General features: G+C 28.3%; 1 protein-coding gene across 1 annotated transcript in view; it reads right to left on the minus strand.

Moving 5' to 3' along the window:
* Nucleotides 1-24,537, minus strand: part of LOC107457268 (Golgi resident protein GCP60) — a 36,044-nt gene that overhangs the window by 2,924 nt on the left and 8,583 nt on the right. The window contains exons 4-7 of the mRNA XM_016075398.3: nucleotides 21,712-21,846; nucleotides 3,189-3,276; nucleotides 2,110-2,299; nucleotides 53-337 (exon numbers count right to left, since the gene is read on the minus strand). Of these exons, the coding sequence (XP_015930884.1) occupies nucleotides 53-337; nucleotides 2,110-2,299; nucleotides 3,189-3,276; nucleotides 21,712-21,846 (698 nt within the window). The remainder of the gene's footprint in view (nucleotides 1-52; nucleotides 338-2,109; nucleotides 2,300-3,188; nucleotides 3,277-21,711; nucleotides 21,847-24,537) is intronic.

Raw genomic sequence — 24,537 nt, forward strand, 5'->3', positions numbered from 1 at the left:
AAAAATGCATATAAAAATATGTATATAAAAATTAAAAAAAAAAAAAACATACCATCATCATCATCCTCTTCATCTTCACTCTCACTTATATGAACCGTAACTTGGGCATCTGGACTCCTGGTCCATTCAAAATAAACACCAAATCCTAAATCAAAGCTGTCAGTTGCAAATTCCCAAAATAGGCATGAACCATCATCGTGGGTAGGAACTCTAACAGTAACTGTCTCACCGTGGCCAACTTTAATGATACCATCACCACCTTCTTTACGAATGGCTTCTTTGAACTGTGTTATGTCTTTTCTAGTCCACATATGAGCCGCAGCAACCGGTAGAGGATCTGAAGTAAATTAAATACAAACATTTTATAAACACACTTCAGTTCTTGTATAGAATTAGGTAATTTATACGACTTTTAATAAGCAAACAATCCTGAATGCCCATAAGCAGAATATTTTCAAATGTTCTGCAACAGGACTTATTAATTTATACAAATGTTCTGCAAGCATTTCACAGCGAAAAAAAAATTAAACTTTACGTTAAAATACTATATTTTCACTTATTAAAATACAAGATCAAAAACAGATAAACTACAATATTTTTTAAACCAAGGCAAACATTCTTCATTTGGTACTTTATCAATTATTTTTGAAGTACAAAATTTTGTTAATGACAATGATGAGTTATTAATAAAATGCCTATGATATGAAGTTCGGAACATTAAAATAACGACTGCCTTAAAGATCTTTCGAAGGGACAAGTGCCCAGGTGGTGCACCATTTGCAAACACAAACGTTCGGTGGTCTGTGGGCGGGCTCGCAGGAAAACGCTGTCACTTATTCAAGATACAAATTGTTCTTCAGGACTTCGTTTGTTTTGCAGCGTACTTCACAGTTTTAGGCACTTTCTGCTTCTGGGCATGTATGTACAGATAGCTTTTAGTAATGAAATAATAAATTTTTTCTAAGGTCATGAAATAGTATAAAAATTCTTTTACAAAAGTTTTTAAAAAAAAATTAAAATCTTATGTAGAATTTCTTTTTTAAATTGCTGCTAATGTTACCCTAGTGCAGTTGTGTCGCCATGCACAATAAGTGTGCACTAACTCAAATAATGCTGCACACAACCAGTGGCATAGTTTTGATGCATGTTTTCAGGGGGTTATCTTCTGATTTATTATATATATAATTTATTTTTCTCTAAATGATTAAATTACAAAAAAAAATCAATAATGAAATTGCTTTTAAAACTACATCCTATTTACTGTACAAAAGCTCATTAATCAAGCAATGTATAATTTTGGAGGGGTTTTTATGACAACATGCAAAATTTGATCATGTGACATACAACAATTGAACCATCTAGTAGTATTTAAAAAAATATTTTAGAAGTATGGTAATAAAAATAGTATATTTTGAGTTATGCTATTGTTAATAATAATAATAAAAATTGCATATTTTCCCAACAATATACCTTTCTATATAATATAATTAAATATTATGGAGTTCTCTACATAGCATAATAAAAAGTTCAGTTTTCCTGCAGATAATAATTAACAATACTATCTACAAATGTTATAAGTAAAGCATGTAATCATAGGGAAACAAATTATCATGCTATGTTTATAGAAATCAAAGAAAATGTAAATTATGAATTCATATCCTTAAATAATAAAATAATGCACAATTATTTATTTAAAAAGATACTATAAAGTCTAAGCTAAATGCAGGATTTCCAACGGATGAGGCTTATGTTAATAGCCTCATTTGTCCAGACTTTATAATTAAGTTTAGCAAGAAATATGCAAAACAAGAAAAATATTAACAAATGAGGAATTTATTCTTTGTAAAATATTGCATGCTTTCTACTATAAGTGTTGGTTTTATTTTTTATTCATCAAAAAATAAGAAAGATTTAGTTTCAATGTAATTTTTACCAATGTATTGTTTTCTTGAACGGTTATTAAAGTTAGATCAAGTATGTGAAGAAAAGTTTGCATCACTAACTTACTCATGAGCTTATTAGATCCAAAGAATTGAACTAAAATTTTCATACAATAGGAAAAGATAAACAAATACATTTTAAAATATTCTTAGTGAAATAATGACCAACCTGCTATTTCATCCTCTGAAGGTTCTGGTGAACTTTCTCTTGTTGGCTGCAGTCCATTGTCTTGTGGCACCTGTGTCATTTTTACCTCACTCTTGTGACTTAATACAGGTGGGGAAAGTTGTTCTTGAAGTACTTGCTGCATGTATTGTTGGTAGTGCTGCTCTTGCAGTTGTCTCACTAAAACAGCTTGCTAGAATAAGCACACAATACAAATAAAGAATCCAAAAACTGTATAGGAAAGATTGCCCAAACATTTCCCCCTCCCCATTAACCCTTTGATGCAAACGGGACAAAGGTGTCTCTTTTATATATATATTTCTGTCACTCGAATTACAAGTAAAAATGTATTTGGGTATTTTTTAATTATAAAAAACAGTCTACTAGTTAACTAAAAAAATCTGTTAGATTATCAATAAAACAAAAAAGAAGAAGCTTGAAAAAAAATTGTTTCATTCACATTCAAAAAATTATAAATAATTGATTTTGTAAAGTTAAGACGTTTCAATTATGAATAACTGTTTCTCTTATCATCTAAATATCTTCAAATAAGTGCAAATATAAAAGAAAATATTTTTTGGTTAAATGAGCCTACATTTCATAGCCATAAATCATTGCGAAATATACTTTTTTCACATTGACCTAAATTAATACCAAATAAGGAAAAAAGTATGAAAAAATATGTTTAATAAAAATTTAGTGTCAAAGGGTTAGGAATTACATTTAAAATTATAATTTATATCCTACATCTGTGCATTTAAAATTAACCTGAACTTCCATTCAAAGAAAATACTTTTTTAAAAATAATTTAAATTTGCTTAGTAAAATAATTTTATTGCATCATCAATGCCTCAAAAAAAAAAGAAAATATTTAAATAATAGACACATAATAATCAACATGTAACTCAAATTCCTCTTTAAAATTTATTTATGAGCAAATAAGTACAAAAATGAGAAAGATAGTAATAGGAAAAGCAGGAAAACACTATTTTTTATTTACTTGTACAGCTATCATAGAAATAAAAGAAGAAAAAAAAGTCAAATTAAGCATAAAGAACAAAGAAGTAAAAATAAAATATTACTTGTTCTGGATCACCAGGGAATTGTTTCTCAGCATATGCTTTGAATTGTTGAAATGTTTGCCTATTTAAAGCTTCTTGGATAGCTCGTCTAAAAATTAAAAAAAAGTAAACATTAAATAAATGTTTTTAAGCTAAGTTTAAAAAAAAATAACAGACTACAGAATATAACTGACCTTGATTAAAAAAAAAAAAAAGAAAAATTTATTTAAAACTGAATTAAAAATATATCGTAAACATTTAGAAGAAAAAGATAAGAAAAAAAGCATACCAGCTATTTTTTATGGATATTTCATTTGCTAAATTGATTAACTCCAGCTTCGGATTTCTAAATCTTTATATTATAAAAACATAAACAATTTTAAAAACACTTAACTCTTATACAGTATTAAAAAAAAAAATTATTCTTAATAATAAGTTATAATATAACTAAATAATAGTTATATTACTAATAATAGTTATAATAATAATATTACTAAATAAAAATTTTTTTAGGCCATTGAATAATAAATAAATTATTTTAGGAATATTTATAAAAGTATTAAGATTTTTTTTTTCTTTCGATGTTCGTTTAATGAAGTTAAATCTATTTCTTAAGTCAAGACGTTCATCATAAACAGCAATCTCTTCCATTTGTAATAGGGAAAGCTCCAGAACATTGGATATGAAATTAAAATATTTTATTCAAAATGAACAAGTAGAATATAATCGAAAACAAAAACAATGATAGTTAGTTGCAGGAGCTAAAACAGATAAAAGGAACCTTTACCTAGTTCGTACGATTCTTTTTTATTTGATATGATTGCGGCAGACACTCCAAAAAATTGAGCATATTGAATCCACGGGAAAAAAAAGGGGTCACAAAAGAGCCTTTGTTTATCAAGGCAGTATACTTGTGGGAGCGACTCACAACACTCTCTTTCTTCAGCCAGGGAGAGATCGATATGCAGTTGCGCGGATCAGCTGCTAAGCAAGGTCAGAGTTGTTTTGGGGACTATTAGCAAAATAAAATTATTAATTTAAGAAATGTGTAAGATTTGGGTTGGTTTCAACGTTTTCACTCTTTGTTCTTCCAAAACAATTGCAATTAAATCTAACGTAAAGCAATTGTATAAATTCATAACATAATGTAATAATTATGAGAAAAGTTTACATTATACTAACTATACTAGAATTTCTTTTTTCTCTTTTCCTTTAATTAGTAGGAGAATAAAAAATATTTACTAAGTTTGCAAGCGTGACCAATCCAATTAATAGGCCTTCTCTTACCCTATAGTCGAAAAGAAGAAAAAAAAAAACAAAAAGAACACTTATAAAACTTAAGAATGGCAGAAAAATGTAAATATTTTTTCTCTTTCAACGGTTTTTGACCCTAAAAATATGGTAGATTGCCGCTACTAGTTTGGTGGTTGAGGAGTGTCTTTTGATCCATTGCTTTGTTTGTAATAATCTGACTATTTGAACTTAAGTTCTTTTTTTCTGAGTGCACAACTATTTTTTTTTTTCTGACTGACATGAAACTGACTAAAAAGCGCAATTTACAATCATGCAATGCAGCACATTTGGAACATGGTCTACCTTTCAAGTCTTCTTTCTTTCCGCAAGTTGTTTTAATATGGTATTGTCATTCAATTCAAAATGAGCTGAAGATTTTTTTTTCACCGACTGTATAAGCTTTAAAAATTTGAAAAGATGTTTTGTTAAAAACTCGATGCCCAATTTTTAAGGCATAACGAAATTTTATGGAAAATGAAGAAAGAAAATTTGGTCATTATATAACAGTGGTTACCAACTGGCGGCCCGCGAACTAAACGTTCGCAAGGGGAAAGTTGTTTGATGGACAAGATATCAAATTATTAAGATATAAAACTTAAAATCTAAATAATTTTAAGTTTTATATCTTAATAATTTGATATCTTTTGCACATTAATTGTTTAATACATAGAGTGCACATTAAAGTTATTGTAGCTAGAATTTTAAAATAGGCATTTAAATATTTTTAAAAATCTACTTCTGATTTTAATTTGCAATTCAATACTTTTGTTTTTTACAACTTAATAAAAATCTGACTGTAATATTTAATGTTCCTTCAAACATAAAAAAGTTCTATATAAAGTTTTGATAAAATTGTGACCTGCCATTTGACTTGTGTTTTTAATTGCGGCCCCCGCCCTCACGTAAGTTGGAAACCCCTGTTACATAATAATATTGGGGATAATCTTAGAGCATTTGAATTGCGTTTTTCGATCGATGAAGATCGCATCTTTGTATGCGATACTCCAGAAATTTTAATAATTCTTTTTATTTATTAATGGCGATAAAAACACCGACAACTTGCCAACTAGCTAGAGAACTCAAACTTTCTGTGCCGGAGGAAAATACGATTTACAACTGTTTCTTAGCCTCTACAATTAGAATTTATCGCCATATTATGATATCAAAGGGAATATATAGTCATTAAATGTTTCAACCACTTTCGGACTAGCTAGCGTGCTTAAATTTCCGCCGGAGCTCTGTGTTTAATGCTTATGCATGTCAAAATTGCTTCATGATAGTTCCCAGCTAAATATATCGTCATATTATCCACAAACGGTTTAAAATAAAATTTTGATCGGCCATAATTTAGATTATAGCTAAAATTTGACCACTTTCCGACTAACTAAGGTGCTCACATTTTTAACTAGAGTTCTGTGCCAAGATGCTAATGTAAGTTAAAAATGCTTCTGAAATAGAGTGAGCAAAATATACCGTCACACATTTTATCTTAAAGAATAAAATAATATCTAAAAAGGATAAAATTAAATAAAAAATTTAGAAATTATGTTTTTAATGAAGACTAAAATCTAGAAAATAGTTTTATTTTAGTTGTACTTGGAAATAAAATAAATAAATAAAAACGTTGGCTATGTTCAATCATAATTCGTTTTAGGTCTGATAAAAAGTTAATGTTATTTTTCTCCTTCTTAGCCTCGCGCTCTTTAATCCCTTTTGGTCTGATATTTTTACTTTATTATTATAGTTATCAGTTTTATGGTACGAGATCTCATAACATGGAATGGTTTTCGGACCCTATAATGCAACATTACAGCCCAAATACGACCGAAGATAATTGATCTTCAGAATCAATTAAATCAATAATCTTAAGAAACTGAAGTGGTGAGATATTACTAGACGAACGTTTCCTAATTTTTTACAACTACGGAACCCTTAATGAACTAAACCCTAAATATGTAAATAAAATTTATAAGCAGCCGTGAACATATTTAGCAGAAAAAAAGACTTAATTATTTTGATAATATTTAATGAGAAGAATGAATACTTTTTCAATAATCGTTCTATCAATAAAGCTCTTAGAGTTTTTANTCAACAGCCAGTTGTGATTTTTAACTTTTGTGCAATTTTTTCATAGTAAGAAATACATTTATTTTTTTATAAGTGGTACACAGCGTTCCGAAAATTTTAGAAAGGGTACGCAAAAGTCATAAGTTTGGGAAACACTGTACTAGACGAACGTTTCCTAATTTTTTACAACTACGGAACCCTTAATGAACTAGCATCTTTTGGAGGAACCCCAAATATATAAATAAAATTTATAAGCAGCCGTGAACATATTTAGCAGAAAAAAAGACTTAATTATTTTGATAATATTTAAAGAGAAAAATAAAACATTTTTCAATGATGGTATTATCAATAAAACTCTTAAAATATTGTGACTGAGTTGAATTCGTAGGCTTGGAGTGATATCTAGTTTAGTTCTGAATTTGTTTTTGGTGCATACATTAGTTGAAAATGAATAAAATAAGCCGAATTATAGTTTTCAAAAAATAACTTTTATAATTTTTCAGATTAGTTATCAAAGAACATTATTCGTTATCCTTGATTTAACGCAATTTGTTTTGAATTGAAAAGTTCCACGAGAAAAACTGATGTAATTTTTTAAATAAATTTTGCGATTTCTTTTTCTACTGGCATTTTATTTTAATATTTTCATAAAAATAACCAAACTATTAAAGAAATTATGGTTTATTGCTTTGATATAAAGATAATAACAAGTTTCAAAAATCATTACGATTTCAAAAATTTCAACTTTCGAAACACTTGTGACCCTTTTCACGGAACTCCAGGGTCCGGCGGAACACCATATGGTGTACTACACTACTGTTGAATGAAATTTTTAGTCTAGAAATATCAGAACCGATCAGATTTTCCCCGGCAAAAATTTATAATAGAAACAAAACCTTTTACAAAAAAATTACTCTAATAAAACGTTAATTGATTTTGTTATCTATTGTTTGTTGTTTTGTTTTTGATTATTGATTTTTAACAGAATTTAATTGAGAAGAAAGCAATCGATCGTGTATTACATTATCAGAAGAAAATAATGCTAATTTAAAAGTCGCTTATATGTAGTCTAAGTAATGTTTTGTAAATCGTATCTCGGAAACGGTCACCATGCAATTAATATAAGGACTTTTCAAAGAAATAAATATTGATTGAAAGTGATTTCTATAATAAAAGAGGACATTTTTAATAAAAGTGCGCAATCTTAAAAAATACTGGTCAACTGAGATAAGAAAGATTTAAAAGAACTAAAAATGATTTTTGAAGGGACACTTTTGAAATTATAAAAGATTTTTTTGTTGTTGTATTTTAATGTCTTAATTGAGGAAAAAAAAATACTATATAATAAAACTTAACAAGATAACATATAATAGGATAACACATATATATTTCTTTTAATAGTACACTTTTGAAAATATTTTCAAATTAGTACATATAATAAAAAAAATTCTTTTGAGTAAAGTTTGATGTACCAAAAAAATTATAATTATTGATACATACCAAAATTTTTTTCAGATAAGCTGCTGTACAAGCACAGTTTCGAATGACGAAAAATCGTTGCTTATTATACATTGAAGTTAATTATTGATTATTAAAAGAAATCCGGAATTTGATAAATGTCGGGACAAATATTGCCAGGCGGACGTGTTAACCTCCCTGATTATATAGAGTTGGGGAAAAAAATGAATTGGTTTTTTCTCTAGGATTTCCTTTTTTCAGATAAACACTGGTCCCACGACCCCAAAGTGTCCCAGTCACCCTTTTCTATAAATTCCGTTTGTTAGACTTATTTTATTTCACCAGTTGATCAGCTTCGACGATTTAGTTTCGCTCGCAATAGTAAATTTTGGTGCTTGTGGGGAATGGGGGGGGGAGACTTACAGCACGATTTTCAGATCAAATTATTATAGCAAAATCAAGAAAAATAAAAATAATATACCAATTAATAGCAACTCAGTCTTAATCAGGGACTTCACAAACGGTAAAAAAAGTCGGGGTAGAGGTGGGACTCTGACTTTTCTTCAGACTAATTTTATCAAAATCCACAGATTTTTGAAACTGCTGTTATAAATTCTACTGTTGATTTTCCAGTTGTGTTATATTCATGCACAAGTATGCGAATTACTTTAAAAAAAAACACTTTCACTGAGGATGAAAATGTGCTACAAATATTTCTTTTAAATTATTATCAGAATTAGTTTAAAAAAGAAAAAAATTTACATAAAGGTATTAACGTAAATAGGAACGAAGAGATATAGGGACAGACAAATTTCTTTTAATATTTATGGGAAATTAAAGTTAGCTGTAAGAGTTCTAGGTAGTTTCACGATTGTATTGGTTAGCTGCTAGCATAATTATCTATGTTCAAATATTGTTTTATTAAAATTGTGGAGAAATATCTGTGATCGTGTTATATTTTCTAGTAAATATTAAATCAAGTGTTAGCTTCAAAATAAATATAATTTTATATGATTTTATGAATTAATATGATTTAAAAAAAAATGCATTAACGAGGCAAAAAAGGATTTATACAGTAGAGATACCAATAAATTGAATACTTGAATTGAATTATTGAAACTAATTTATCAAGAATCGCGATGCTGGATTTCAAAATCGGGAGAATATGGATTGCGATATTGTATTTTAAAATCGTATAATATGAACCGTTATATTGGATTTTAAAAACACGGGAATACGAATCCCACTGCGTAGCTTTTAAATTATGTAAAAATGCGAAAATCGATGTTTAATATTGCAAACGCGTAAATACAAATCGCAATAATGGACTTGGAAAACGAGTGAATATGAATTGTGACAATGGATTTTAAAAACGAAATGCAAAATTGATTTTAAAAAAGCATAAATGTAAATCGCGACATTGGATTTCTAAATCAGGTGAATACGAATTGCAATATGTAACTTTCATATTAGATAAATACGAAAATCGATGATTGATATTCAAACTGCATGAATAATGATCGCGATATTAACTGATTCCCGCGCAGTTCCAAAAATTCAAAATGGCGAAAATCCGCCAAATCAGAAGAATCAAATTGGATTTCTGCCCATTGGCCGAAGAATCATGGGTATATAGCGTCTCGCAAACGGGAATTAGGCAAAGTTTCAAAATTTGAATTTTAGATTGCGGAATTTCGGGAAAATTTCGTCGGATCCTAAGTTTTTAAATACCGAAAGTTCGAGAACCAGTGGTCTTCAGAAACGCGGAATTCCGTGATATTCGCAGAAAAATCATATGTCCTGCTCCTAATTTTTAGATCTGGAAGGATAATACGAAAAACTCGGAGTTTTGTACAATAACTCCTGATATGCTTTTGTTCTTGGCAAAATAACTTCAATCAATACAAAACCAAGTTGAAGACGCAATATTTTTAAAAATTTTTTTATAAATTTCACATTATTTTATTCTTCTTCTTGTTGCAATTAAAAAATATTTGTTAGTAATTACTAAAGCGAAAAATGAAATTATTCCATATTCGCGTTTTTCTGATTTCGTAACTTTTTTTGAATATGTGATTTTTGAAATTTTTTTTTATTTTTTTAAATCTTGTAATCAAATTTTTATTTTTGTTAATTTTAAAAATATTTAAACAAAATAAACTGATGGCTATTAGATTATATACAAACAGTAAAACAAACAACGTTAGGTCAAGAGTTTTTTACCTGTCAAAAGTTGCCATAGATTTCACTTCAATCTTATATAGTTAAAGAGAACATATTTTATTACGGCCAACAGCGAAACGCGAAAGTAAATATGAAAAAGTAATTTATTTATCATTATTTTTAGATAAACACGAATTTACATCGATTTTATAAAGTAATTGCAGTTGCAATAAATAGATGATCAGGCACGCACTTCAGAGGTCTTATATCGCGTGACATGAACGGTTCGCCTGATTAATATTAAACTATTGCTCACAGTATTATCAAACATAATAATAAACTTAAAATTATTCATATACAAAGCAAGATACTATGTCAAGGTAATAATGTAAGCGATTTTAAACAAATCTGATAGCCTTATCGACAATGCGAAATTATATAATGCATATTATTTTTTCTTTGAATTTTAGTTTATCTAAATAAAAACCACTCTAAAAAATTATCGATAGAGAAAATGTTTTTCGTTATAAATGAAATCTCGGACGATAGGGATTTGACTAAACAGGTAATCAGACATAACAATTAAGAATAAAATAATTAACAATAAAATAATCTAGAGATGTAACACTGTTAAATATATTAAGTCTTCAATATTAATATCGTTTTAAAAATATTGAAAACAAATATTTTTGATCCAATTTCTAGTTAACATGTGGTATATTTTGTTACATTGCTCCTACATTTTTTATGACCTCGATCAAGGTTCACCGATTTTAATCAGCAATTTGAATTCCCATGAATTTCTTTTTTTTTAAAAAAATGACCGATTTAAGAAAAATATTTTTTTCTAGTATATAACTAGCTATCATTTTTTTTTCTTCGTAAAATTTCATACCACTTAAACCTATTTATCATTCACATAAAATCTGTCTCTAAAAGTTTACATATTTTTGGGGGAGAAGGAAAACTATTTTCAAATTTTCTACTTTCCTTCTTTCCTATCCATTCTATTTTAGTATCTATTTATTTATTATTCTCTGAGCATAGTTTAGTAACACTCAAAAATTAGAAATAAATTAGTAAATGATAGACCCAGTAAAATAACATCTTCACATTACTTTACTGCATAACTTCCAGAATGATAGAATCTGGCTTGCAGATACTCCAAGCAACTAGGCAATTGTTGAACATTTGTCAAAATCCGAAGTCGTTCATGGTCTAGGCCGGAATTTGTGCAAGCGGCAAAACACCTCTAGTTTTTGTGGATGAGGGAGTTAAAATAGATTAAAAAGTGTACCAGCGGGACATTTTAGAAGCTGGTGTACTTCCATGGGATATAAAGCACTCTGGTAATTTATACCAAGTGCTTCAATTCACAAGGCAAAAGTGACAAAAGTGGTGCAAGGCGCATTATCCGAATATGATGTCCTCTAAAGAATGGCCACCCTATTTGCTAGATCTCAATCCCGTGAATCACAGTGCATGGTCTATTTTGAAAATTAGAGCTACACAACAACGGGCTTCCTCTATTTGTACTTCAGGTCTATCAAGAAAAAAATTTAAAAAAATTGTCTTATATTATTGATGCCAATGATGCTTAATTAATTTTAAGGTACAAATAGTATTCCCTAGTAACAATTTTACATTGGCCCCAGTTGGGCTCAAAATTGGAAAATATGGGTCCCATAAGAACGTGCACCAAGGGACTTATATTGTGATGTCTAGATTTTTCAATATTGGTCCTAGAATGACTTTCAATATTGGAACAAGATTCATTTCTATCTAGGACCAATATTGAAAAATCTACACAAACCAATGCCTACCCAACATTATAAATCTATAAAGGACCTTCATAGAAAATGATATTGGTTCATCATTGAAAGTCATTCTAGGACCAATATTGAAAAATCTAGACAACTCAATGTATACCCAATATTATAAGTTAATTAAGGTGCAACATGGAAAATAATATTGGTTAATTCTTGAAAGCCATTCTAGGACCAATATTGCAAAATATACATACCCCAATATTTGCTTAGAGATTGAGGCACGCGTGTTCAAATCGCACCCATACGGGGCTAGAGGCTAAAGGATCCCCGTTGAGTCAACACCTCCTAGAAGTAGAAAGGCCTCAGCACGGATCAATTTAGTACCGATGTGACGAAGTTAACTGCGCAGTAGACGAAAAATAAGAAAGATGTCATTACGTTAGGGGTACTAAGCTGCGCAATGGTTGGAAATACAAAATATGTCATTACGTTTGGACTACTAAGGGATATTTATGGTAACCTGTGCTGAGGCCTGTTCTTTCTAGGAGGTGTTGGTTGAGTCTGATCTAAATTGAGTAGCAACAGCATGAAGGGGTCAATGTCGTAATCACAAATTGCAAATCAATTGTTCAACTGTGTTCCATTTATCAAAGTACGCGAATTCCTATCGAGGTCGTCATTTCTGTTGAGATACATGTTCAGATCACGTAAGAAAAGCACTTATGTAGAGTGTTTGTTAAAACAAGCTTGCCTGCGAGCAGCCATTATAGAGCTAATATATCGACAATGTCAACCTTCATCTATTAGGAGATAACTCAAGGTAAAATCAAGTTAACATATCTTATATACTAGGGAACTGGAATTTAAACCTACACAGGTCCTATATAAAAATAAATATTTGACCAGAATATAAAGCCATTCTAGGACCTATTATTACAACACTTATAAACCTTAATCTCGGTCCGATATCGAAAGCCATTCTAAGACCATTGTCGAGAAATGTACAAGATCATTATAGACTTGTAATTAAGGAACAGTCTTGAATTTACATCTATTGAACTTGGAAAGACTTACAATATTTTAATAATATCTATTTCTATATCTAGTTCCATAAGTGATTTACAATACAAACAAAACTACCTGTAACAGATTTTTCTTTTTTGCTCATGAGACATTTTTGCTCATTTTACAATATTCCAAGTACAATATAAACATTCACCTTTTGAAAATAAATATTTTTTCTTTGTTTGTCTATTAAACTTCTTATAGTTCATACAAAATTTTGGTAAAAGTTTATAGGATTGAAAGAAAATTTTTGTTCAGGATTATTTATTGTAAAATAAGTAAACCACTGCGCAATGCTTTGTCTTAAAACTCTCAGCTGATCAAAATATCTTGAAAATTAATTAATAGAACAATCAAACACACATAATTTTAAAAATGAAAAATTGCTTTCACTCATTATACAGCTTTTGGGAGTAATATGGTGCGATTTCGCGTAGAAAATTAGGCGATGTACGGGGCCTTGTTCTTAATATTGCAGGATGTTAAAAAATAGATTGAGAAAAGCGTTTATAATTTACTTTTTAGGTTTTATTTAACAGCTATAAAATATCGGGTTAATCAGTCAATTTTAAATAAGGTCTACATTGGATGAATAACGTCCTTAAAATATCGGGTGAATAGTACAATTCTATATATGGCCTATATTGGTTGAACAACGGCTATAAAATATCAGGTCAATTGGACAATTTTAAGTAGGGTTTATACTGGCTAAATAACGGTTATAAAACATCAGTTGAGTCGGACACCTCTATATCGAACCGACATATGCTGAATAACTGCGATAAAATATCGTTTGAACTTAAGAAATCTGTATAGGACATACTAAGTATGTCCTATACAGATTTCTACTGAAGTACTGAACATACTAAGTATACATGAATAAAATATTGGCATCAAGACAATTACTATAAGTAGTGTGAAAATAAGTTGTTACGGCCCAACAGAAAGGATAAATATCAGAGAAAAAAGTTGATAATGGTCATTTTTTACTATCCAAGAGTTGACCAGGAGGAATGGCATTATGCCAAATGATACCGCATATAATTAGTTTTCATTTTGTTGCCATAAAAAACAGGTTTTCTTTAATTTGATAATGCAAAGCAACTGGAAAGATCAACAAATAGTTATAGAAAAAAATAGGAATTGTTTTAGCTTAATTGTGTCGGTAAATGACTTTTAGTTTTTTGCATGATTTCATCTACGGATTTATTGATTATTTACTTTTCATCCTGTAGGAAGATCAGGTATTCTGCTAGAGTTGATAATAAAAAATACATAATATATTTAATTTATAGTGCTTACATTTACTAGATAATAAGTAGGGGANGATAGTCTACTTTACTCGTCTGTCAATTAATACTAATAATATATTGGATTTTTTGTTAGTTAAAAATAGTTAAGTAAAAAATGTTACAATTGACACCACTCTCCCCTATGACCTAATATCATGGAAATTCACTTAAAAAAAATAAAAATAAAAAAAACTTCAATTAATCGCCTTTAGCTTCAAGATTTTAGTTTTCACCAGTAAACAAAATTCAAAAATAACAAAAAATAATATTACAGAAAATAAAAATCCATGTATTTAAAAGAATATTAAATGATTACAACTGGAGCTTACCTCGTGAATTACTTGTCCAATGAGCATGCTTGGATTTGTCATAATTTTCATTCGATTTTAATGCATACCAATACTCAAGAGTCAAACCTTAGAACTCAAGAGTCAAATTAAAGCTTCTCAATACTTATTTACAGAAACTAAGTCTTGTTGTCTAAACACATTGTATCCAATTGTGATATGGCATTGTGTATAAGTGTTTAATGTTATTAAAATTGTTCCCATGAGATTTGGTTCTCGATTTTAATCAGAATTTAATGACTAAATATAATCAATCTATGGTACTAGATTTTTTAGGTAAACAAATAAATGCTTTATGAAGAACGGATCTCATTTCTGAAATGCCAGTTTCCCAGAATCACATTAAAAACAAAAATTCAATAGTTAATTATCTTAATGCTTTAACATATTTTTCAAATATTTGGATAGCATTTAAATTTACTTTATTTTAAACTTTAACTGTCAATTTAATATTGTTACACTTTAACTGTTCAATTATCGTAACTAGTGCGACATAACTTTCGTGGAATTATTTTATCTCTGTTCCACCATTTGTCCTACTGATGACCTGTACCTGCGTTAACGAAAAGCATCTAGGTTTTTAAAAAATATTTTACTACTTCTGATTTTTAAATGTTGTTTTTAATCCATTTCTATCCAAAATTGCTTGTTTTCATTTATGTATTTAACACTCATTTATTTATTTTTTTAATTTAGCAAGTATCATTTTTTTAAGTTAAAGATATGTAGGCTATGATCATCTGGGCTTTGCACACACATAATTAACACACTTGATTAAATTATAAAATACATATATTGAAATATAAAGCTAATAATAATATAAAGCAAAAAATCTAATAATAACTTTACAAATAAATATCTATATGTTGTAGATTTTAATTGTTTTAATAAATCAATCAGAAAAGAATAGAGAAAAGTATGCATATGAAATTGGTGTGAGAAGAGAAATGTCAATCAGATTTAAGCCATAAAATATTTATTTAAATTAAAATTTATAAATTATCATATCCTTTGAAAGATCACTCCAAAGATAACTATATTTAGATTAAAATGCTTCAAAAAAAAAAAAAATCTTTTGGTCAAACACAAAAATTCCACTTAATTGTCTTTTTCCAACCTAAACTAAGTTGCTAGCATTATGTGATGGATAAATTTTGAACAATGGTTTTAATATAAGAGGTTTGAGATATCTTAGATACTAAACTCTTCAAAATTTTTTGATAGTGGATTGAGACGATAATCTAAATTGTAGAATGAGAAGGCTAGACGACATGAAGAAATAATTAGATTTTTGGTTAACTTGCATGCTCCCCAAACACTTAAAAGTATGCCATGTTTCAAATGCAGAAATATCTTTAAGCAATTCCCCAGTTCACGAAAGCGGTTGTGGGATGAAACTAAAGTAAAAGAGCAATTTTCAGTTTGTTGCCTTCTCATATTCCAAGCTTCGTTTGCACCTTTTGATGAGGAACAAACGAACCAAAGACCATGTAAAGAATAATTTTCAATTTTATAGCGTAAACATTTCTGTTCATTGTACCAAAGAATATTGCTGATGAAATTAAAGAATGGCAAGAAATGACATCCTATCAACCAGAATACAGATAAAAACATAATAATCTTCACTTCAATAATAAAAAAAAAATCTTTGAACAAGAGTGGTGCATTGTTGAACAAAATTTTTCACTTGATGTTATGTTATTTTCACTTCTAAAGATGGAGAAAATGTATGTATGTACATCTACATCTAATATTTCAATTTCCAATAAAAATAGCTAGTTTTAAAATAAGACTGATAGTATAAAGATCCAAGAATAAGTGTAACTAAAACTGCAAATAAAAAAAAAAAACTTTGAAATTAGTTTTCTCACTCTCATGGAAAAACAAGTTCAAATTGTACATGGAAGTGAGATTCTTATCATAGTACTGATATGAAAATATTAAAAGCTTATTCAGAAATTAGTACACATTATTTAATTAAATTTGAAAAAATACATTATTTTTGAGAAATTAATATAAATTTTTAGATCATCATTGCCTACTACTGCTAGTATTGAACTTCAGAACATTATTATTCTAGTATTTCTTTAAAGTAGTTGTTTTTTTTTATTTAAAAATAAATAAATAAATAAATAAATAAAAAGTATAAAATTAAGTTAGATATAGGGCTAAAAAAAACTCAGAAATTTTACCCGTCCCCGAGGACGGCTTGTCCAACAATGCACCCGTCCTCCTTCGAAACTAACCCGTCGCTTCTAAATAAATAAAAATATTATTTTTTCTTATTTATTACAAACATTTATATAAATTACATAATAAATTAGTAGCTACTAGGATTACATTATACAGTAATAAAAGAAATACTAAGTTACTAATAGTAAAACCTAGTATTTCTTTTATGAAATAATTTATTTCTCTTATGAAATAATTTAAATGACGAAGGTCAAGTTATCTGGAATGTCAGTTTATCCAAGGGTACTGCGTTTTTTAAAATGAAACAAATATGACGTTTGCCAGTTCCACAATCAAGCCTATAATTTGCAGAGGTTTTTGCACAGAAATCTGAAAGGGGTTTTATATTTAGGTGGATGTTCATAATTGCGTTTAACGCTTACGTAATGTGTTTTTTTGTAAGTTCATTGTTGAAAAGTCCCTTTCAACTGCTGCAGTACTCCCAGACGGAAAAAACATCAATCCACCATGCGCAGTATGTTGCTGTACGGGATTTCTAGATTAGAGGATCATTTCAGAAGTGAGGCCCTAGACTCTTTTAAGATAACAAAAAGTGAAAGCGCATCATGAACATTAACGGGAAAATTGCCATCCGCGCGGACGTCTGATTCGAGAAATTCGTTGTCCGCGGGAAATTTTTGACTGCCGAGGACGGGCAGATATAAAATAAATTTTTGCTTTAACTTTACAAAAGTGAATTTTTTAAAGCACTTGTTATGTTTACAATGATAGTATTTCAACAAATCATTGCAAATGTAGGTCTTATTTGATTAGATGACTTTATCCTTCATAGTTCATATTAAGATACAAGATATTAAAGTCTAGTGAACATATTGTTTTTCCTATATTGTCTGATTGTAATGCACTCTGTTTGGGATCAGAAATAAATAGGTGTACTAGTTTTAACCATTGATAACAAAATATTCCTCAAATAGACTAACAACACACATTCTTAAAACACTTTCACTTGCTACTTGATATAAAAAAAAATTCATTTTTTCGAAAATTAACTATTTAAATCCTAAAAATCTATTAAAAATAGTATATTACATCTCCAAAATGCAAAATATACTTTAAACCCTAACAATTAAGTATTGGAAATTCAACAACTTTGTTCAAAACTAAAAGCAGTTCAATAGATAGTTGTGAATTGGTTAACGGAACAGTAAGCAAAAGTGCAATGAACTGCAATGAGTAGTAGCACAGGGCCAGAATCATAAACTTTAATGTGTAATTTTCTTTATATTCATGTTTTATAATAACCACATAATATGTTTCACTACTTCTGTTATCTTAAAAAGAACTGGGCAGAGAAAATCTGTCACTATTATCTTAAAAAGGACACTATACCATTGAGAAAAAAAACCAAAAAAAAAAACCCTTCAGTTAAAATGAACATAGAAAAACAGAGCTTCACACAAAACTTGATAATAAAGTGTTGTTCGCTGCAGGGTGGCTGGAAGGAGAGATAAAAATGTTCTTATTCATTAGAGTGGAAGTTGATTGAATGACCACACATGTGAAAACTGACAGCCCCCATTACAGATTAAACATGGTCTGAGTGAACCGAAATGCCTATAAGCTTCACAAAAAAATCGGTGACATTACTTTTCAGACACATCCTATAATGTTTATGGATATAGAGTGATAGCTTTAGACGAAATAATTTTTACAAGATTCAAAAATTATTCTATAACAATACCAAAAATAAAACCATAGAAAAGAAATTCTGGATTGATCCTTTATATAATTACTTGAACAATAAATTAGCTAAAAATTTCTAATCTAGTTTATTTGGAGAATTAAAAATAAATAAAAAATAAAGAAGGAAAAATAAAAAAGCAGGGCACCTGTAAGCATCGGCAATTTAAAAATATTTAATAATTTTAACATCTAAACAAGGTTTTGGATCTAAATTTTGAATTTTTAACCGAAAAGTTGAATATTAGAAGGAAATTTTAAATTTAGTGGATGAGTCATGGAAGATGAATCAAATACATGATCAATATCTATATAACTAACAATGCATGCTAAGTTCACAAAATTAAATGTAAATACAGATCTAGATGAGCAGAAAATCAGGAGCATCTTTTAATAAAGACTAATTAAAATTTTTGATGGCATAGACTATTTATACTAAACTTTTAATTTCCCCTCAATGCATTAACCTTTGAGTGAACTTAAAATTGTTCGTGCTTAAAAAATTTAATAAATTATTCAGGAATACACAAGAAAACAGTGAAGAGCAATATGATGATTCAAAAAGAAAAAAATATTAATTCGAAATAATTTACCTTTGCAAGCAGAACATAGAAAAGGGCCAAAGAAAAAGATTGTATCACAAACAAAAATAAATGATGCAACTGACATGCAGATTATTTAATGCTGTTGTAAAAGTTCTAACTTCTTCTGCTGTTATAAACTAACCATACCATAATATATATATATATATATATATATAGACACACAGCAAAATAAATAAATACAAAAAAATATGAAGAAAATTAAGATTGAGTTTCATTTCTGTAATTTTCCTTTGTTTTATCTTCAATTCGAACTTAAAATTAGTCACAAAGAGCTTTTTGAAAGCTGCTATAAATATACTGACATAAAATTTTTGATAAGAATTAAAGAATAACAAAAAATTGCAAATTACACAACAGTCACATATTAAAAGATCAGATTAAATCATTAAACCTCCAAATATTTATTTAAATTGTATTCAAATTTCTCTGCAAATCACTACTTTTTCGTTGGATAATATGGGTGAAACCAGTTTTTTTGGTAGAATACATACTGTGCATACATATAGTTTTATGACATTTAAATATTAGATTCATGCTCAAACTATTAAGCAAGAAAGAAAAGAACTAATTTTAATAGCCACTAATCAGTTTTTCTGTACAGTCATTCTTTGATAAAAATGAAGGGGAAAAAAGGCTACAGTACTAATTGCTTAGATTCTTAAAACTCTCATTTGATTGAAGTAAAAACATGAAAATTCAAAATACATAAGAAAATTTATTTCTAAATAAAGGAAAGTTTAAAAATAAAAATGAAGAAATATTTTAAAAAGCACACTGACTGTGTTTTAAATTCAACAACTTTACTTTTAAAAAAGACACACAGGCAAAGATTTCAATGAAACATGAAATTAAAAATTAAATAAATAATCAATGTAATGTATCAGAAAAACTGAGAAGGTAAAAGAATAGCAAATTGATAAACCAACAGTATCTTTTGAACACTGATTCACGGGGTTAAAAATATCAAATTTAATACAATGATTCATTATTTCACCATAATTTCTTTACACGGTGAAAATTATGGCAGTTTTTATTGCAAGAATTCTTAATGTAAATGAATCTTATAATAAGGGAGTGCAGGTTATATAGAGTTTTTATTAGATAAATTTAAACTACCAAATAAAATTAAACTTATTAATTTGGAAGATTTGGATTGAAAAATTGACTTAAATAGAAATCACAATTTAACTGACAAAACTCTGTGAAAATTAATAAGAGAATGATCCATTAAGAAACTACCTTGAAAAAATTGCCAATACCTAATTTCAATCTTTATCAATCAATATATGTAAAGTTTTATTTCATTAGTTTTTAAAAATTTTGAGAAGAGTACCATACATAAGTTTTGACAGTGTAGTTATTTTTAACAACCTTTACCTTTTTTGTTACTATAGCAAAAAAATAAAAAAATGATATAAAAACTGCAGTTGCCATCAACAATTTAGGTTAAAGTATAGAGGAAAATGATTCATTGGAAAAACAATTTTGTTATGTCAGAAGTTTGTGGAAATAACACAGAATAAAATTAGTTCTCTCGTAGGGCTTTTAGGATGGCCCCGCCCTGTCTGCTCTTTGATGCGCCTCTTTGCCATTTTCGTAAAAATAAGCCACCATCCACTGTCAATACACTGGCTTTTTATTCTTAGTCCACTTGATAATTATACTGTTTACTGTCAAAAATATTGATTTAGTTAGGATAATTCTCACGTAGTAGAATTTTTATAAGTTTTTTTTTTTTGGGGGGGGGGAAGGTGTATATAATTAATAAATTTTTAAAGAGATTTTAAATTTTTTAAATACATTTTTTTTAAAAGCACCGTTAAAAGTTTATTTTTCATAATTTTCAGCTTAAATTATAGAATACATTGTTTAGTTTATCAATTGATAATTTTTTTAGTTAACTTTTTCGAGATAAAAATTAGACACAGTGATTTTCGTTTATCTTTAATTATTTTTTATAAACTACAAATTCTCTTATTTTGTTAAGGAGTGAGAATAAATGTTTGAAATACACATAGAATAATATAAGAGGGTTATTTAAAACTGTTGAAAATTCAATTATTACAAACTTTGATTAATTTCATCAGTGGTAAGTAAGTGCTCTTTCAAAACTTAAAATGTCATTTTCTATGAGGAAGCACTCAGCCCCTTTTTATTCAAAGGAAGAAATATGTGCTGGTCTTTAATTTTTTTTATCCATATATTTATTCCATGCACTCTTTGGAGAACTTATTATGCCAAATAGAAATGTATGAAAATGGGAATAAAAGTTAAATAATATAAAACCTTTACATAGCATACAATTTTTTTTCAAACTTAGTTAAGGCAACAAATGATAGATTATTATTTATGGTGTGCAAGACTTATTTTTGTATTGATTTAAAATTTCAGTAGCTTATTGGGATTATCATTTTATTTAGTCTTGAATAAACTTTGCATAAAAATATAATGAAATAATAAATTAGCTATATGTAATTACTACAGACATGAAGATACAAAATTCTAATTTTGAAAGACATTTTAAGAAAATGCTGATAGCTGATATAACTTACTTTTGATTGTTTTGCTTTTGCCTTTCTTTTTCTTCTCGTAACCTCTCTTCTTCAAGTCTTTCTTCTTCTTCCTCTTCTAATCTTAATCGTTCTTCCTCCTCAGCTTCTAATCTTCTTTTTTCTTCTTCTTCAATCCTTAAATATATATAATAATCAAATTAAAATTTGTTACATGATATAGGAAATTATGATTTATAATGTCTGTATTGGTATAGAATTATAAATATCTTTAGTCAGAAAATGAATATTAACAAAAACTTAATATCAGAAATTGTATTATTACTTATAACTTAATTTTTTTATACAAAAAAAAAATCTTTTTATACATCTTATAGGGACCATGAGAATTTGTAAACACAACTTTATTAATGCAAAAGCAAGTTTGTATTAGATTCAGCACAAAATTCTAAGAATTTGATACTGCTGAGCTGCATTTCTACTTGTGAAGATGAGTGGAGCTAAAAGTTTTCTAAAATTACATTAGGAAATACTTTGGCTTACTTTTCTCTGATGAATGCTTACAAAGCCACTAAAACAGTTCATTTTTTAGTATAACAAAATTAGAATTTGAATAATTTTTTGGATACAGTTAAAAAGTTAGAAGACTCTTGGAAAGGATGTGTGAATAAGAAACCAAAACAGCGAGCTATTACCGATTATTTTGTAAGTAGTCCTCTCTAATTTGTGCAATAAATTAGTTTAATCCTTATAAGTTAGTAACTTTTCAGAATTTTTTTTTTTATTTAGAGTTAAAAAGAAAGAAAAAAACTGCCTGAAAGTAAGTACACTTTTTCAATTTCGTCTAAACTATAGTACTTTTTACTTCGTTTATAACTTTATTTTTTAAAGTTAATGGTTGTATTTATTATGAAATGTATAGTTATTAATTTAATATAAAGCATAAAAAGCATTTATTGATATTTATAACAGATAATAATTTACAAATTTATAATAGATAACAGATATAGGTAATAAACACAGACAATAAATAATAGAAAATGTCTGTGTAACATACAATTTTAATGAAAAAAAAAATTCTTAAATGATAAGATGAACAAATTGTCTGCCCCCCTTCGAGTTAACAATAACAGGTTTGACAGGAATTTTTTTTTATATCTTATGACTCAAATATTTTTCAACCATTATTAAATTATAAAATAAATATAATCTTGATATTCTTAAATAGCTCCAGACATAGCTCATCATAAATCAGCTAAGAAATGCAAAATTTTACAAATTTACACGATTTTGTTGCTTAACAAAGATAAATATTTTATCAAAGTAAAGGAAATCATTGTAGTAGATTTTATAAATATATGATTTAGACTTGAAATATAAGGTGGTTAAAAAACGAATAAAAACTTATGAGCAGTCAACAAAGTGATTTTGACCAAAATTTTCAAGATAGCAGTTATTTTTAATAAAGTGGAGCATCGTTTATACGACGCCGAAGGGACCACCGAAAAACGTCGTATAAACGATAACGTCGTATAATCGATTTTTACTTCTAAAACTGAAACTAACTCTGTTTTCAGTTAATTTTAATGTTTAACGGGCTGATTTACATAAATTTCTAAATTAGACAAAACAAAACAAACAAATGACCAAAGAAGAAAAATTGCAGTGAGCAATTTGAATGTATGATACCTTTAATTATATTTTCTTGCTATTAGTCTCTACAATGCTTTCAATAGCGAGTTGAACTTACTGCTTTCTATGATGCAATTTTAAATTTCTAATCACGGCCAAATCTAGTGGCTGAAGCGCACTTGTGCAATTTTCAGGAAAAAAGAGAGCTTTTACATTTTCCAAAATAATTAGTATCGATGGGTGCGCTGAACATTGGTCGATGAGTTGCAAAATTTTTCGTTTTTGCCTCTTCATAACATTGTCTAGTTTTTTCAGTCATCTAGTAAAAATTACGGTCGTCATCCACGCATTCTTGTTGACACCCTTTTCTGTATCATTCATGTTTGCAAATTCCGCCCTTTTTTAAAATACACAAGAAAAAATAAAAAATTAAATAAACGTGAACAAAATCTAAAAACCGACGTATAACCGATTCTGCGCGTTGTAAAAACGATATATTTTTACATTAAAATGAATAGGAATGATTTGGGACCACACTAAAACGTCGTATAAACGATGCTCCACTGTATATCAAGAGTTTAGATAAAAAATCTATTTAAAGCGTATTTATGAACAGAGAAAGTACATTTGTGTCTGATTTTTGTAGCTTAACATATTTAAGGATAGACTCTATAAAGGTCCTTGGATCGAGGACAACAACTGTGCCCAACAATTGGATGTTACTAGTAAAAATTCCTGCATTTTGTTTACACATGGGGTTTTTACTTACACCCATTTGAGCAAAAGTGTGGTCAGCCACTGTGGGGTTATCAATGCTGTGTCATATTGCATCTTTTTACATCGTTGTTTACCTTTGTCAAGGTGTTTGGCATTGACATGATGTGATTGTTTAAATACAGCTGTCATTATTATTTCAGTGCTAATGCTAGTGTTTGTTTCTGATTTTTGTTTTCTTCACAAAATATAGTTTATGTGTTACCATTTTAGTATTTATCATGCACAGCATGGTATTTATCATTAAAATCATGTTTGAAACATCTTGTACATGTCTGAAGTTTCAATTTATGTAAGTTAATCCATTCTCCAGCAAAATGAACTACATGTTCTTCTTTTAGTTAGTGCTTTATCCTGGTCCTAAATTATTTTCCTGCTTTTGAATAAAGCATGTGGCAAGCCAAAAACTTAAGTGAAATAAGTGCATGGCAATTCCAAAACTATGAAGAATAAATCTTAGTG

This window comes from Parasteatoda tepidariorum, chromosome 1 (genome assembly GCF_043381705.1).
Source record: "Parasteatoda tepidariorum isolate YZ-2023 chromosome 1, CAS_Ptep_4.0, whole genome shotgun sequence".
NCBI lineage: Eukaryota > Metazoa > Arthropoda > Arachnida > Araneae > Theridiidae > Parasteatoda > Parasteatoda tepidariorum.